Source organism: Salmo salar, chromosome ssa01 (assembly GCF_905237065.1).
Source record: "Salmo salar chromosome ssa01, Ssal_v3.1, whole genome shotgun sequence".
Taxonomy (NCBI): domain Eukaryota; kingdom Metazoa; phylum Chordata; class Actinopteri; order Salmoniformes; family Salmonidae; genus Salmo; species Salmo salar.
Window position 1 is genome coordinate 31,216,627 of NC_059442.1, and position 14,268 is coordinate 31,230,894.

Genomic DNA, 14,268 nt, shown 5'->3' on the forward strand with positions numbered 1-14,268 from the left:
CCTGGGTCAGTGCCGCCGGAGCCGCCAGGGACGCCCGCCAGCCGGGCGCAGCCATCGCCGCCCGCCACCTAAGAGGGCGTCGCCGAGGGTAGAGCAGAGGCCACGTCCCGCACCTGAGCCACCGCCGTAGAAGGCCCACCCAGACCCTCCCCTTCAGAGTCAGGTTTTGCGGCCAGAGTCTGCACCTTGGGGGGGTACTGTAACGCCCTGGCCATAGAGAGGGGTTTTTTGTTCTTTATTTTGGTTAGGCCAGGGTGTTACATTGGGTGGGCGTTCTATGCTCTTTACCTATGTTGGTTTGTTTTGTTGATTTTGGCCATGTGGCTTCCAATCAGGCACAGCTGTAGAGTGTTGTTGCTGATTGGGAGTCACACATAAGTGCCTGTTTTTCCGTTGGGGTTTTGTGGGTAATTGTTTCTGTTTCTGTTGAGATCATTTCCTAACAGGACTGTTTGGCTGTCGTGTTTTTTGTTCAGTTGTAGTGTTCTCTTTTTGTTCTAATTAAAAATCATGATGAACACTAACTCCGCTGCGCCTTGGTCTACTCTCTCTCCCAGCAGCCGTTACAGCCAGGTCGCAGTTGTAAATGAGAATTTGTTCTCAACTGGCCTACCTGGTTAAATAAAGGTTAAATAAATAAGGGCTACGGGGTTAAAGGTTAGAGGTCATGGCTTAGTTGGTGTGTCACCTTTGGTTTTTCATCCAGAATCTGCTGCTGGATGCCTTTGTGCTGCTCCACCAGTCTCTCTTGACGTTTTGACTGGGCGTCCTCCAGCTAGAGCAGAGAACAGAGAGGTTACCTTCAGTGATTGGACCACTCGATCCTGGAATCGCTATCACTTCTCAGGAAAATAACAGTACTTGACGTCACGAAGATGATTCATCAACAAGAGTTTTGAGTGATGTCTGTCCCCAAACTCTTTCATCCTTACCCTCTTGATGTTCTGTACCACTTCATTCACATATGATTTGTTGATCTCCAACTTCTCCCTGACAACAGAAGAAGAAATACAATCATACACATAGGCAGTATTTCTATCTCTCTGTCACACACACACACACGCACACGCGCATGCTCGCACGCACGCACGCACACACACACACACAGAGAGTTCTCTCTTACTCTTCAGCCAAGTGCTTCTCTTTCGTCATTGCTTCTTTGATTTTCTCTGTTCTCCTCTTTTCCATTTTCTTTTTCAGGTCTTTCTTTTCTCTACAACGGTGGAGCATCACAAATTAGATATTTTATAGAATTGTTTACAATTATATCTCTATAATACACTCACTTTATGTCTCTGTTAAACTGACGTGTCACAGTCATGTCAAACTCACTTGTCACAAATGTCTTTTAATTTCTTCATCTGGTTGTTCTGGCTTTCCTCAGTCACCGTAGTCAGTTTCTCCATCAGCTGCAATAGTGGTGAGTATTAGAATGTACAGTTATATAATGTATTAATGTGCGTGTGTGTGTTACCTGTTTGATATGTTCTCTTTTGAGGTATTTCTCGCTGTAGTATTGTTCCTGCCTCAGCTCCAGTAGCTGTTGTTGTTGTTGTTCTCTCAGCTCCCCCAGTTGGTCCTCTCCCTCCTCATCAAACTGCTTCAGTTCAGCCTCCCCTCCAGGCGTCAAACTTCTACAACACACACATGCGCGCATACACACACACACGCACACGTGCGCACACGCACACGCACACACACACGCACACACACACACACACACACACACACACACACACACACACACACACACACACACACACACACACACACACACACACACACACACAAGGGACATGAGTCAGGGTTATGGACAACGCACACATACACACACAATGTAACACTCTACCTTACTTCCACCCTCCACCCTACCTACCTTGTCTTACCATGTTGTTTAGTCTTCAGTAGAGCGTTGTGTCTGCGTGTGTGTTGGTTCTTAGCCTGGTTGTGTTTGGTGGTATGTTCCTTCACCATCTCCAAAGTCTTCTTATGGTGTCTCTTCACCACATCCTTCATCTCCCTGTAGTGTCTTTTCTGCTCCCGCATGATCAGCTTCTGTTGCCTGAGCTCCTCTAGTGTGGCCGCCTCCATATCTGAACCGGCAGAGACCACACAGTTGAGCACATAGACTACACACCACAGCCACAATGTCTTATACTGACCACACACAATCCCTTCCCCTGATCCCTCTGACCTATCAGAACGCTCTGCACCATGTCTTCAGTCTTCAACGCTGGTTTGGCTGGTTCTGAAAAGACAACAAAAACACTATTATTGGTTGGCGGCACACCATTTAAATTGGAAAATTAATGAATGTCAATACATCTGCGGTGACATTGTAGCAGTCTTGGGTGTGACTTTGGCAGATAGAAGTTGGTGGGTCAGGAGTCAGAAGTCCAGGGTTACAGGGTTACCTGTGGCTGCAGGCTGAGGTGTGTTAGTAGGAGTCCTGGGTGTGACGGTAGGGCTGGGGCTGAGACCGTTCTCCAGAGGAGCAGGTCGTAGGTTCGCTTTTGGCTCAGTGGGCCCTGGCTGATCAGCATTAGCCTCAACCTTTATAACACAAAAACATCAACAACATTTAACATTACAATCAACACTAGCAACAACAGCAATGCAACAGTATTTGTAAATGCATGTATATCGAGGAGAACCCGTTTTTACTGTCCATAACCCCCTTTCGACCACAAACCTCTTTGCTGGTCTCCTCCTCCCCTTCCTCTAGGGTGAGAGCAGCCAGCTGCTGGGACCGCTGCTCCAGGAGATTCACATACCGGATAGGGTTAGACAGCGCCTCGATCACATCTACACACACAAACACACACACACACACACACACACACACACACACACACACACACACACACACACACACACACACACACACACACACACACACACACACACACACACACACACATACACATACACATACACACACACACACACACACTAGGGATTAGCCTTGATGCAATGTGGGCAAACTGACGAAAAAGACTACTTCTCTGAGGCCAGATATTCCTGCCACACATGCACATGTTCCTTACCACTGATGACTAAGCTGGTACTAAGCTTATATAGAGACCTCCAGGTCTAATAGGCATTGTCGTACACCAGACCTACCTGCAAAGGTGTCTGGGACATAATCCTTCACTTCAATGTAGACAAACACAGCAGGCAGAATCAGAGACTGGTTCTTCTCATTCCTCAAGCCGATGTAGCGATAACCTGAGACAGACAGAACATAGTTAATAACCCAAGGACAGGAGAGGACAACAGAGGACAATAAGGACTACAGAGAGAAAGAAACACAAAACTATTTTTTGTAGCTGAGTTGGTAGAGCATGGTGTTTGCAACGCCAGGGTTGTGGATTCAATTCCCACGGGGGGCCAGCACAAAAATTTTTTATGAAATTAAATGAAATGTATGCATTCACTACTGTAAGTCGCTCTGGATAAGAGTATCTGCTAAATGACTAAAATGTAATGTAATGTCACGCTTGTCGTTGGAAATGGAGGACCAAAACGCAGCAGGTATGTGTATGCTCATCTTGCTTTTTAATAAATACAAAATGAACACCAAAATAACAAAGAACGAACGAGGCACAAGGCTAAACACAGAATAATCACCCACAAATAACAAACACAAACACACCCTAATATATGGGACTCTCAATCAAAGGCAGATAGACAACACCTGCCTTCAACTGAGAGTCCCAACCCTAATTAACCAAACATAGAACCAGACATACTAGACTAAACATAGAATACCAGAAAACCAAACAGTGCCCAAAAACCCCGGAATACTTAAACCAAATGCCCCTTCAACAAAACACACCACCCCGAACCACATAAAACGAATACCCTCTGCCACGTCCTGACCAAACTACAATACCAATTAACCTTATACTGGTCAGGACGTGACAGTACCCCCCCCCTTAAAGGTGCTAACCCCGGAAGCACCTTAACAAAAATAACCCCAAGCAACACCAAAAAAAAAATTCCCCCTTACTAAAGGGAGGGAAGGGAGGGTGGCTGCCGTCAACGACGGCACGGTGCTACACCCCCCCTCCCCAACCCACCTATCTCTGGAGGTGGCTCCGGCTCAGGCCGTTCCAGGCTGTCGGGGCAGTCTGGCAACTCGGGACAGTCGGGGCAGTCTGGCAACTCGGGACAGTCGGGGCAGTCTGGCAACTCGGGACAGTCGGGGCAGTCTGGCAACTCGGGACAGTCGGGGCAGTCTGGCAACTCGGGGCAGTCTGGCAACTCTGGGCAGTCTGGCAACTCGGGACAGTCTGGCCACTCCGGCAGTTCAGGGCAGTCTGGCCACTCCGGCAGTTCAGGGCAGTCTGGCCACTCCGGCAGTTCAGGGCAGTCTGGCCACTCCGGCAGTTCAGCGCAGTCTGGCCACTCCGGCAGTTCAGCGCAGTCTGGCCACTCCGGCAGTTCAGCGCAGTCTGGCCACTCCGGCAGTTCAGCGCAGTCTGGCCACTCCGGCAGTTCAGCGCAGTCTGGCCACTCCGGCAGTTCAGCGCAGTCTGGCCACTCCGGCAGTTCAGCGAAGTCTGGCCACTCCGGCAGTTCAGCGCAGTCTGACCTCTTTGGCGACTGTTGACTGGCGGGCAGCTCTGACGACTGTTGACTGGCGGGCAGCTCTGACGACTGTTGACTGGCGGGCAGCTCTGACGACTGTTGACTGGCGGGCAGCTCTGACGACTGTTGACTGGCGGGCAGCTCCGACGACTGTTGACTGGCGGGCAGCTCCGACGACTGTTGACTGGCGGGCAGCTCCGACGACTGTTGACTGGCGGGCAGCTCTGATGACGACTGTTGACTGGCGGGTAGCTCTGATGACGACTGTTGACTGGCGGGCAGCTCTGATGACGACTGTTGACTGGCGGGCAGCTCTGATGACGACTGTTGACTGGCGGGCAGCTCTGATGACGACTGTTGACTGGCGGGCAGCTCCGGTGACTGTTGACTGGCGTGGCTGGGTTTACGCACTTGAAGGCTAGTGCGGGGAGCGGGAACAGGACGAGTCGGACTGGGCTGACGCACTTCCGGGTCCGCACGAGAGACAGGAGCTGGAAACCCAGGGCTATGGAGGCGCACAGTCGGTCTTGATCTTACCTCCTGCACAACCCGTCTTGGCTGGATGGAACTAGTAGCCCTGTACGAGCGGGGTGCTGGTACAGGGCAGACTGGGCTGTGCAGGGGCCTGATGGTAGCCGTGCGTAGAGCGGGAGTTGGGTAGCCTGGTCCTCGGAGGCGTACCGGCGACCAGATGCGCTGCGCAGGCATCCTCCTACCAGGCTGGATGCCCGCTCTAGCACGGCACCTGCGAGGGGCTGGAACAACGCGCACCGGACTGTGCGTGCGTATGGGTGAGATAGTGCGCTCCTCAGCGAAACATGGCGCTCTCCACCCCATACGCTCCTCCATATAACCACGGGTAGCTGGCTTCCGGCTCTTCCTATGCCTAGCCAAACTACCCGTGTGCCCCCCCCACATTTTTTCTTGGGGGTGCCTCTCGTGCTTCTCCCTCAGCGCGTCCATGGCCTCGTACCTCCGCCTCTCTGCCTTGGCTGCCTCAATTTCCCACTGCGGGCGGCGATAATCCCCAGCCTGGTGCCAAGGTCCGGCCCCGTCCAGAACTTCCTCCCAGGTCCACTTCTCCCGCCAGTCCAACTCGAAGTCCCTCTGCTCCTTCCTCTGCTGCTTGGTCCATTGTTGGTGGGAGATTCTGTCACGCTTGTCGTTGGAAATGGAGGACCAAAACGCAGCAGGTATGTGTATGCTCATCTTGCTTTTTAATAAAATGAACACCAAAATAACAAAGAACGAACGATCGACAAAAAACAGTCTGGTAAGGCACAAGGCTAAACACAGAATAATCACCCACAAATAACAAACACAAACACACCCTAATATATGGGACTCTCAATCAAAGGCAGATAGACAACACCTGCCTTCAACTGAGAGTCCCAACCCTAATTAACCAAACATAGAACCAGACATACTAGACTAAACATAGAATACCAGAAAACCAAACAGTGCCCAAAAACCCCGGAATACTTAAACCAAATGCCCCTTCAACAAAACACACCACCCCGAACCACATAAAACGAATACCCTCTGCCACGTCCTGACCAAACTACAATACCAATTAACCTTATACTGGTCAGGACGTGACATGTAAATATAATGTTGTTCCTGTTCCCAAGAAAGCTAAGGTAACTGAGCTAAATGACTATCGCCCCGTAGCACTCACTTCCGTCATCATGAAGTGCTTTGAGAGACGAGTCAAGGACCATATCACCTCCACCCTACCTGACACCCTAGACCCACTCCAATTTGCTTACCGCCCCAATAGGTCCACAGACGATGCAATCGCAATCACACTGCCCAAACTTGTCCAAATCTGGACAAGAGGAATACCTATGTAAGAATGCTGTTCATCAACTACAGCTCAGAATTTAACACCATAGTACCCTCCAAACTTGTCATTAAGCTCGAGACCCTCTGTTTCTGCTGCTAAAGCCACTTTCTACCATTCCAAGCATCTGCCTCTAACCCTAGGAAGCTCTTTGCCACCTTCTCCTCCCTCCTGAATCCACCTCCCCCCCTCTCTGCGGATGACTTCGTCAACCATTTTGAAAAGAAGGTTGACGACATTCGATCCTCGTTTGTTAAGTCAAATGACACCGCTGGTCCTGCTCACGTTGCCCTGCCCTATGCTTTGACCTCTTTCTCCCCTCTCTCTCCAGATGAAATCTTGCGACTTGTGATGGCCGGCCACCCAACAACCTGCCCGCTTGACCCTATCCCCTCCTCTCTTCTCCAGACCATTTCCGGAGACCTTCTCCCCTACCTCACCTCGCTCATCAACTCATCCTTGACTGCTGGCTACATCCCTTCCGTCTTCAAGAGAGCGAGAGTTGCACCCCTTCTCAAAAAACCTACACTCGATCCCTCCAATGTCAACAACTACAGACCAGTATCCCTTCTTTCTTTTCTCTCCAAAACTCTTGAGCGTGCCGTCCTTGGCCAGCTCTCTTGCTATCTCTCTCAGAATGACCTTCTTGATCCAAATCAGTCAGGTTTCAAGACTGGCCATTCAACTGAGACCGCTCTTCTCTGTGTCACGGAGGCTCTCCGCACTGCTAAAGCTAACTCTCTCTCCTCTGCTCTCATTCTTCTAGACCTATCTGCTGCCTTTGATACTGTGAACCATCAGATCGTCCTCTCCACCCTCTCTGAGTTGGGCATCTCCAGCGCGGCTCACTCTTGGATTGCGTCCTACCTGACAGGTCGCTCCTACCAGGTGGCGTGGCGAGAATCCGTCTCCGCACCACGTGCTCTCACCACTGGTGTCCCCCAGGGCTCAGTTCTAGGCCCTCTCCTATTCTCGCTATACACCAAGTCACTTGGCTCTGTCATATCCTCACATGGTCTCTCCTATCATTGCTACGCAGACGACACACAATGAATCTTCTCCTTTCCCCCTTCTGATAACCAGGTGGCGAATCGCATCTCTGCATGTCTGGCAGACATATCAGTGTGGATGACGGATCACCACCTCAAGCTGAACCTCGGCAAGACGGAGCTGCTCTTCCTCCCGGGGAAGGACTGCTCGTTCCATGATCTCGTCATCACAGTTGACAACTCCATTGTGTCCTCCTTCCAGAGTGCTAAGAGCCTTGGCGTGAGCATGGACAACACCCTGTCGTTCTCAGCTAACATCAAGGCGGTGACCCGATCCTGTAGGTTCATGCTCTACAACATTCGCAGAGTACGACCCTGCCTTACACAGGAAGCGGCGCAGGTCCTAATCCAGGCACTTGTCATCTCCCGTCTGGATTACTGCAACTCGCTGCTGGCGGGGCTCCTTGCCTGTGCCATTAAACCCTTACAACTAATCCAGAACGCCACAGCCCGTCTGGTGTTCAACCTTCCCAAGTTCTCGCACGTCATCCCGCTCCTCCGCACACTCCACTGGCTTCCAGTTGAAGCTCGCATCTGCTACAAGACCATGGTGCTTGCCTACGGAGCTGTGAGGGGAACGGCACCTCCGTGCCTTCAGGCTCTGATCAGTCCCTACACCCAAAGAAGGGCACTGCGTTCATCCACCTCTGGCCTGCTCGCCTCCCTACCTCTGCGGAAGCACAGTTCCCGCTCAGCCTAGTCAAAACTGTTCGCTGCTCTGGCACCCCAATGGTGGAACAAGCTCCCTCACGACGCCAGGACAGCGGAGTCAATCACCACCTTCCGGAGACACCTGAAACCCCACCCCTTTAAGGAATACCTGGGATAGGATAAAGTAATCCTTCAACCCCCCCCCCCCCCCACCCCCCAAAAAGATATAGATGTACTATTGTAAAGTGCTTGTTCCACTGGATATCATAAGGTGAATGCCCCAATTTCTAAGTCGCTCTGGATAAGAGCATCTGCTAAATGACGTAAATGTAAATGTAAAGTTTAATAATTCCCAAAGGTTCTGTACAGCTGTAATCAGACAGCAAAACATTTCAGACATCACAGTTATATACATCCTACCTAAGACACTCCCTCTCTCCATCCTTAGTTTACACCCAAGAGAAAGAAGGTAACCAGATACTAACCCTGATTACTCCCTTAAGGGGAACTGACCTCACCCCTCACCTCCTGACCTTACCCCTCCTTCACCTAATCCACAGATATCCATCTGTCTTCCCTATATCAACATATCGCTCTCCTCTCCTCCATCAAACACATTCCAAAGCCTTCTGGGTTGCTACAGATTCTTTCTATTCAAGGCTTCGTCTCTATCATTTATTTAATATCTCAATGTTCAAAGTTTAGCCGATTCCAACAACAACAACAACAAGACGGCCTACAGGGAGGAGGTGAGGGCCCTCGGAGTGTGGTGTCAGGAAAATAACCTTACACTCAATGTCAACAAAACAAAGGAGATGATCGTGGACTTCAGGAAACAGCAGAGGGAGCACCCCCCTATCCACATTGACAGGACAGTAGTGGAGAAGGTGGAAAGTTTTAAGTTCCACGGACAAACTGAAATGGTCCACCCACACAGACAGCGTGGTGAAGAAGGCGCAACAGTGCCTCTTCAACCTCAGGAGGCTGAGGAAATTTGGCTTGTCACCAAAAACACAAAACTTTTACAGATGCACAATGGAGAGCATCCTGTTGGGCTGTATCACCGCCTGGTACGGCAACTGCTCCGCCGACAACCTTAAGGCTCTCCAGAGGGTAGTGAGGTCTGCACAACGCATCACCGGGGGCAAACTACCTGCCCTCCAGGACACCTACACCACCCGATGTCACAGGAAGGCCAAAAAGTTCATCAAGGACAACAACCACCCGAGCCACTGCCTGTTCACCCCGCTATCATCCAGAAGGGGAGGTCAGTACAGGTGCATCAAAGCGGGGACCGAGAGACTGAAAAACAGCTTCTATCTCAATGCCACCAGACTGTTAAACAGCCATCACTAACATTGAGTGGCTGCTGCCAACACACTGACTCATCTCTAGCCACTTTAATAATAAAAATTGGATGTAATAAATGTATCACTAGCCACTTTAAACATTGCCACTTTATATAATGTTTACATACCCTACATTACTCATCTCATATGTATATACTGTACTTTATACCATCTACTGCATCTTGCCTATGCAGTTCGGCCATCACTCATCCATATATTTTTATGTACATATTCTTATTCATTCCTTTACACTTGTGTGTATAAGGTAGTTGTTGTGAAATTGTTAGATTATTTGTTAGATATTACTGCATGGTCGGAACTAGAAGCATAAGTATTTCGCTACACTCACATTAACATCTGCTAACCATGTGTATGTGACAAATACAATTTGATTTGATTTGATTTACCGGGCCGTATGGCTGGCACAGGGATAATACGGTGACCTATGAACTTTCCTCCTTCCTCAAATGCAGCAATCCTCAGAGAGGCCAATGTCGGGAGAACCACCTGCAAAAACACAATTAGACACAGTCATACATGGATATACTTTAATATTATACACAGTTATACAGCTAAAATAATACAGTTTTACACAGTTAAACTGTTACACTTCAATATTATACGCTACCTATGGTTATACAGTTTGCCTGAATCATGAAGATTTGAGTTAGCTCTCGGAGCTAATGCCTAGGCTTTAGCTCAGAGGGCTAACACAGTCCAGTCTTATGGCATTTAGGCGACCTGGGTTCAAACCCAGTTGGTCATACTGTTGTCTCACCTTCTTGAAGATGATTGGGTCCTCGTCCCAGACAGGGTTGATAGCGTTGCTTTGGGATGTCTTGGTCTTCAGGGCTTTTCTCCTGGTGTCCACAGGAAGACCAAACATGTCGAGCTCTACGTACACACCTACCTTCTTGTCGCTCAGAAACTGGCCTGATATTATCTGTAGGAGAGAGACGCTCAGTTTAAATGGGCTAATTTTATATCCACACTTAGTCTAAACTACAGTAACTGGTTAATTGGTTAACCTTGACAGACAGTGTGTTGGTTGGGTTATGGTTATGGTTAGAGTATTCTGTAATGTCTACCTTGACCTTGACTGTGTTAGCCACAATGCCGTCCACGGTGCTCTCAGCGAATGGGTCAAAGTGTTTGTCTGGTCGTCTCATGAACTCTGGTTTCAGTCTGTAGCCGCTCTTCCCATTGTATTCATACATGCCCAGGTTCAACTGCATAGACAGATCTGAGAGAGAGAGAGAGAGAGAGAGAGAGAGAGAGAGAGAGAGAGAGAGAGAGAGAGAGAGAGAGAGAGAGAGAGAGAGAGAGAGAGAGAGAGAGAGAGAGAGAGAGAGAGAGAGAGAGAGAGAGAGAGAGGGATAAAGAAAGAGAGAGAGACAGAGTTCATGGGGAGGTCAGAGGTTAAGAGAGGTCAGGGGTCACAGGTGAAGTAGGCAGGCCTCACCTATAGTTTGGAAGTTGAGCGCCACCAGCTGGCAGCCAGCGTTCCAGAAGAGTTGTGGCATGTAGTTGGAAGAGTCCACCCTAGTGCCTTTAGGGTAGATACGACTCAACTGCTGCTTGTTATATCTGAGAGGACATGTTAAAGACATGACATTACATTATAGTAAGAACACTCTTACTAGAACACTCCACCCGGCACAGCCAGAAGAGGACTGGCCACCCCTCAGAGCCTGGTTCCCCTCTAGGTTTCTTCCTAGGTTCCTGCCTTTCTAGGGAGTCTTTCCTAGCCACTGTGCTTCTACGTCTGAATTGCTTGCTGTTTGCGGTTTTAGGCTGGGTTTCTGTATAGCACTTTGTGACATCGGCTGAATCCATAAATACATTTGATTGATTGATTGATCTTAGAACCAACAAGGGTTCTTTGACTGTCCCCTAGGATAACCCTTTGAAGAACCCATTTTGGTTCCAGACAGGACCTTTTTGGTTCCCATGTAGAAGCCTTTCCACATAGGGGTTCTACATGGAACCCAAAAGAGTGCTACCTGAAAAGGGGTCCTCCTATGGGAACAGCCACAGAACCCTTTTGGAACCCTTTTTCTAAGAGTGTAGAGTAGGGCCTGTATATTAGTCAACTGCATTGATGAGACTTAACTGCTGCTAATCTTCAATGGAATTAGCTAAAATAGAGAGCAAAGCAAACCCTTAAGAGGGAAGTAATCAACCACACTACAAACTAATACTGAAGTAGAGTTAGGGTTCTGGGTTATTGTTGGGGTTATTTAGAGGGTAGCTGAATCTTAAGGATACTCCACAAACTCCACGGGCGACTTCGTGAGGTGCTCCAGAGCTTTAGTCTCCACAAATGATGACATTTGAAAGCTGCGATTAACCTCTGGGGAAAGAACATAATGGTTTATTATGCATTTGTGTGTTTATGCGCTCATATATGTGTATACACTGAGTATACAAAACATTAAGAACATTTGCTCTTTCCATGACATAGACTGACCAATTGAATCCAGGTGAAAGCTATGATCCCTTATTGACGTCACTTGTTAAATCCACTTCAATCAGTGTAGATGAAGTGGAGGAGACAGGTTAAAGAAGGATTTTTAAGCCTTTTGACAATTGAGGGTGAATGGGCAAGACAAAACATTTAAGTGCATTTGAATAGGGTATGGTAGTAGGTGACAGGCGCACTAGTTTGTGTCAAGAACTGCAACACTGCTGTTTTTTTTTACACTCAACAGTTTCCCATGTGTATCAAGAATGGTCCACCACCCAAAGGACATCCAGACAACTTGACACAACTTTGAGAAGCATTGGAATCAACATGGGCCAACATGAGTTCCATGTGAATGTGTTCCTAATGTTTGGTATACTCAGTGTATATGCAGTGAGCCAGCATACTTTTGGACGCCTCGAAGGAGTTAAACTTGGTGGGCTGGACGTAGTTGACCAGAGTGGACATCTCCTCTGTGGCTACGGCTTCCCGCTCCTCTGCTGTCCCCTGGAGACAAAGTCATCACATAACAGGCAGCCATGTTACCCTAACCCTGACACTCCCCTCTAACCTACATCAGCAGTGTTAAAGGGTAACCAAGTAACCATGGTAGCAGAGTACAAGCTACTGAACTCACCTCATCTGATGTCTTCTTACAGTCATCGTCATCATCATCGTCATCATCATCGTCTTCAGCCTCTATTTCTCCTGAAAGAATGTTTACATTTTCATATACTCTAAAAGTGTTTTTGTTGTTGTTGTCATTTCTTATAAAAGGCTTCTAGAGAGCCTCACCAGCTGTGATGATAGTGATTTAGACGATGAACATGATTATTATTATTATTATCATAATTTTGATGCATTAGAGCACACTTGCAGACAGCCTCACCTTCTGTAATGTTGCTAGGAGACGAGGGCTCATCTGTTGCCTGTTCTGCTGCTACGCTCTGGTTGGTTGGCTGCTCTGCCATTCTCTTGTTGCCATGGGCAGCCGAGGGCTTGTGGGATTTCTTGTTCTTAATGAGGATCTTACCTATCAGCTCCTGAGGACTTGGCAGGGGTACCCCAGACTCCAGCTAACACACACACAAACAAACAGACACACACACACGCACAAGCAACGCACACACATATCAGTGTACATGCATGCAAGTGTGTGTGTGTGTGTGTGTGTGTGTGTGTGTGTGTGTGTGTGTGTGTGTGTGTGTGTGTGTGTGTGGTGTGTGGGGTGCGCATGTGTCCTAAAAACTTACAGGATATTTCTCCAGTGGGTCAATCAGTAGTGCATCTCCAAAAATCGACCTACAGTATTCTGCCATCTTGGCTTGTTGCTTTGGCCTGTTAGGATTAGAGGTCAGGGGTCAGGATTAAAGAGCAGTTCACCAAATATTTTCTAATATATTCGCCTATTAATATATATGTTCACTCACGAGTCCACATGGTTTTCGAAGGACAGGATGACAGGAAAAGGAGAGGTTTTGAAAGCACATTCAGCGATGGCCTCAATCACCTCCTGTAGAGTAAAAGGAGAAGTTATAATAGTTGGTTAGTTGGTTATAGTTGGTTATTACACATATATACACTGAGTGTACAAAACATTAGGTGTGTCAAGAACTGCAACGCTTGAGTGTGTCAAGAACTGCAACGCTGCTGAGTTTTTCACGCTCAACAGTTTCCCGTGTTTCAAGAATAGTCCACCACCCAAAGGACATCCAGCTAATGGCAGGCCAGTGGTCAAAAACGGGTAATTGATGAAAGAAGAAAAAGGAGGCTGACATGAATTGTGCAGAGCAACAGATGGGCAACAGTTTGTCAACTGACAGTACAACATTTGTGCCCAAAGGCCCAGAAAAGAATGCACAACTCATCGTACATTGACACAAATGGGGGTATGGCAGCCAACGACCTTATAGAGTTCCACTTCTTTTAGCAAAAAACAAGAAACTGCCGTTGCAGTGGGCTAAGGAACGAAAACACTTGGCACTGGAGAATTTGAAAAACATTGCCTGGTCTGGTGAATCCTGGTTCCTGCTGTTTCACGCTGATGGGAGGATGAGGGTATGAAGAAAACCACAAGAGCACATGCATCTATCCACTGGTGGAAAAAGTACCCAATTATCATACTTGAGTAACAGTAAAGATACCTTAATATGAAATGACTCAAGTAAAAGTCAGTCACCCAGTAAAATACTACTTGAGTAAGTCTAAAAGTATTTGGTTTCAAATATACTTAAGTATTAAAAGTAAATGTAATTGCTACAATATACCCAAGTATGAAAAGTAAAAGTAAAAATATAAATAATTTCATATTCCTTATAT

General features: G+C 48.0%; 1 protein-coding gene across 2 annotated transcripts in view; it reads right to left on the reverse strand.

Moving 5' to 3' along the window:
• The window catches only part of LOC106599624 (1-phosphatidylinositol 4,5-bisphosphate phosphodiesterase beta-1), a 39,220-nt gene that overhangs the window by 8,345 nt on the left and 16,607 nt on the right, over positions 1–14,268 (reverse strand). Inside the window, exons 12-31 of one of the 2 annotated variants that reach the window (XM_014190918.2) lie at positions 13,380–13,462; positions 13,203–13,287; positions 12,839–13,025; positions 12,587–12,657; positions 12,357–12,456; positions 11,754–11,838; positions 10,948–11,072; positions 10,574–10,728; positions 10,264–10,428; positions 9,893–9,992; positions 3,124–3,228; positions 2,693–2,805; positions 2,415–2,553; positions 2,195–2,248; positions 1,877–2,093; positions 1,475–1,634; positions 1,333–1,409; positions 1,124–1,213; positions 933–990; positions 689–775 (exon numbers count right to left, since the gene is read on the reverse strand). In XM_014190918.2, the coding sequence (XP_014046393.2) occupies positions 689–775; positions 933–990; positions 1,124–1,213; positions 1,333–1,409; positions 1,475–1,634; positions 1,877–2,093; positions 2,195–2,248; positions 2,415–2,553; positions 2,693–2,805; positions 3,124–3,228; positions 9,893–9,992; positions 10,264–10,428; positions 10,574–10,728; positions 10,948–11,072; positions 11,754–11,838; positions 12,357–12,456; positions 12,587–12,657; positions 12,839–13,025; positions 13,203–13,287; positions 13,380–13,462 (2,256 nt within the window). Of the gene's footprint in view, positions 1–688; positions 776–932; positions 991–1,123; positions 1,214–1,332; positions 1,410–1,474; positions 1,635–1,876; positions 2,094–2,194; positions 2,249–2,414; positions 2,554–2,692; positions 2,806–3,123; positions 3,229–9,892; positions 9,993–10,263; positions 10,429–10,573; positions 10,729–10,947; positions 11,073–11,753; positions 11,839–12,356; positions 12,457–12,586; positions 12,658–12,838; positions 13,026–13,202; positions 13,288–13,379; positions 13,463–14,268 lie in introns of those variants that run through there. The other variant, XR_006769608.1, reaches the window with a different exon arrangement.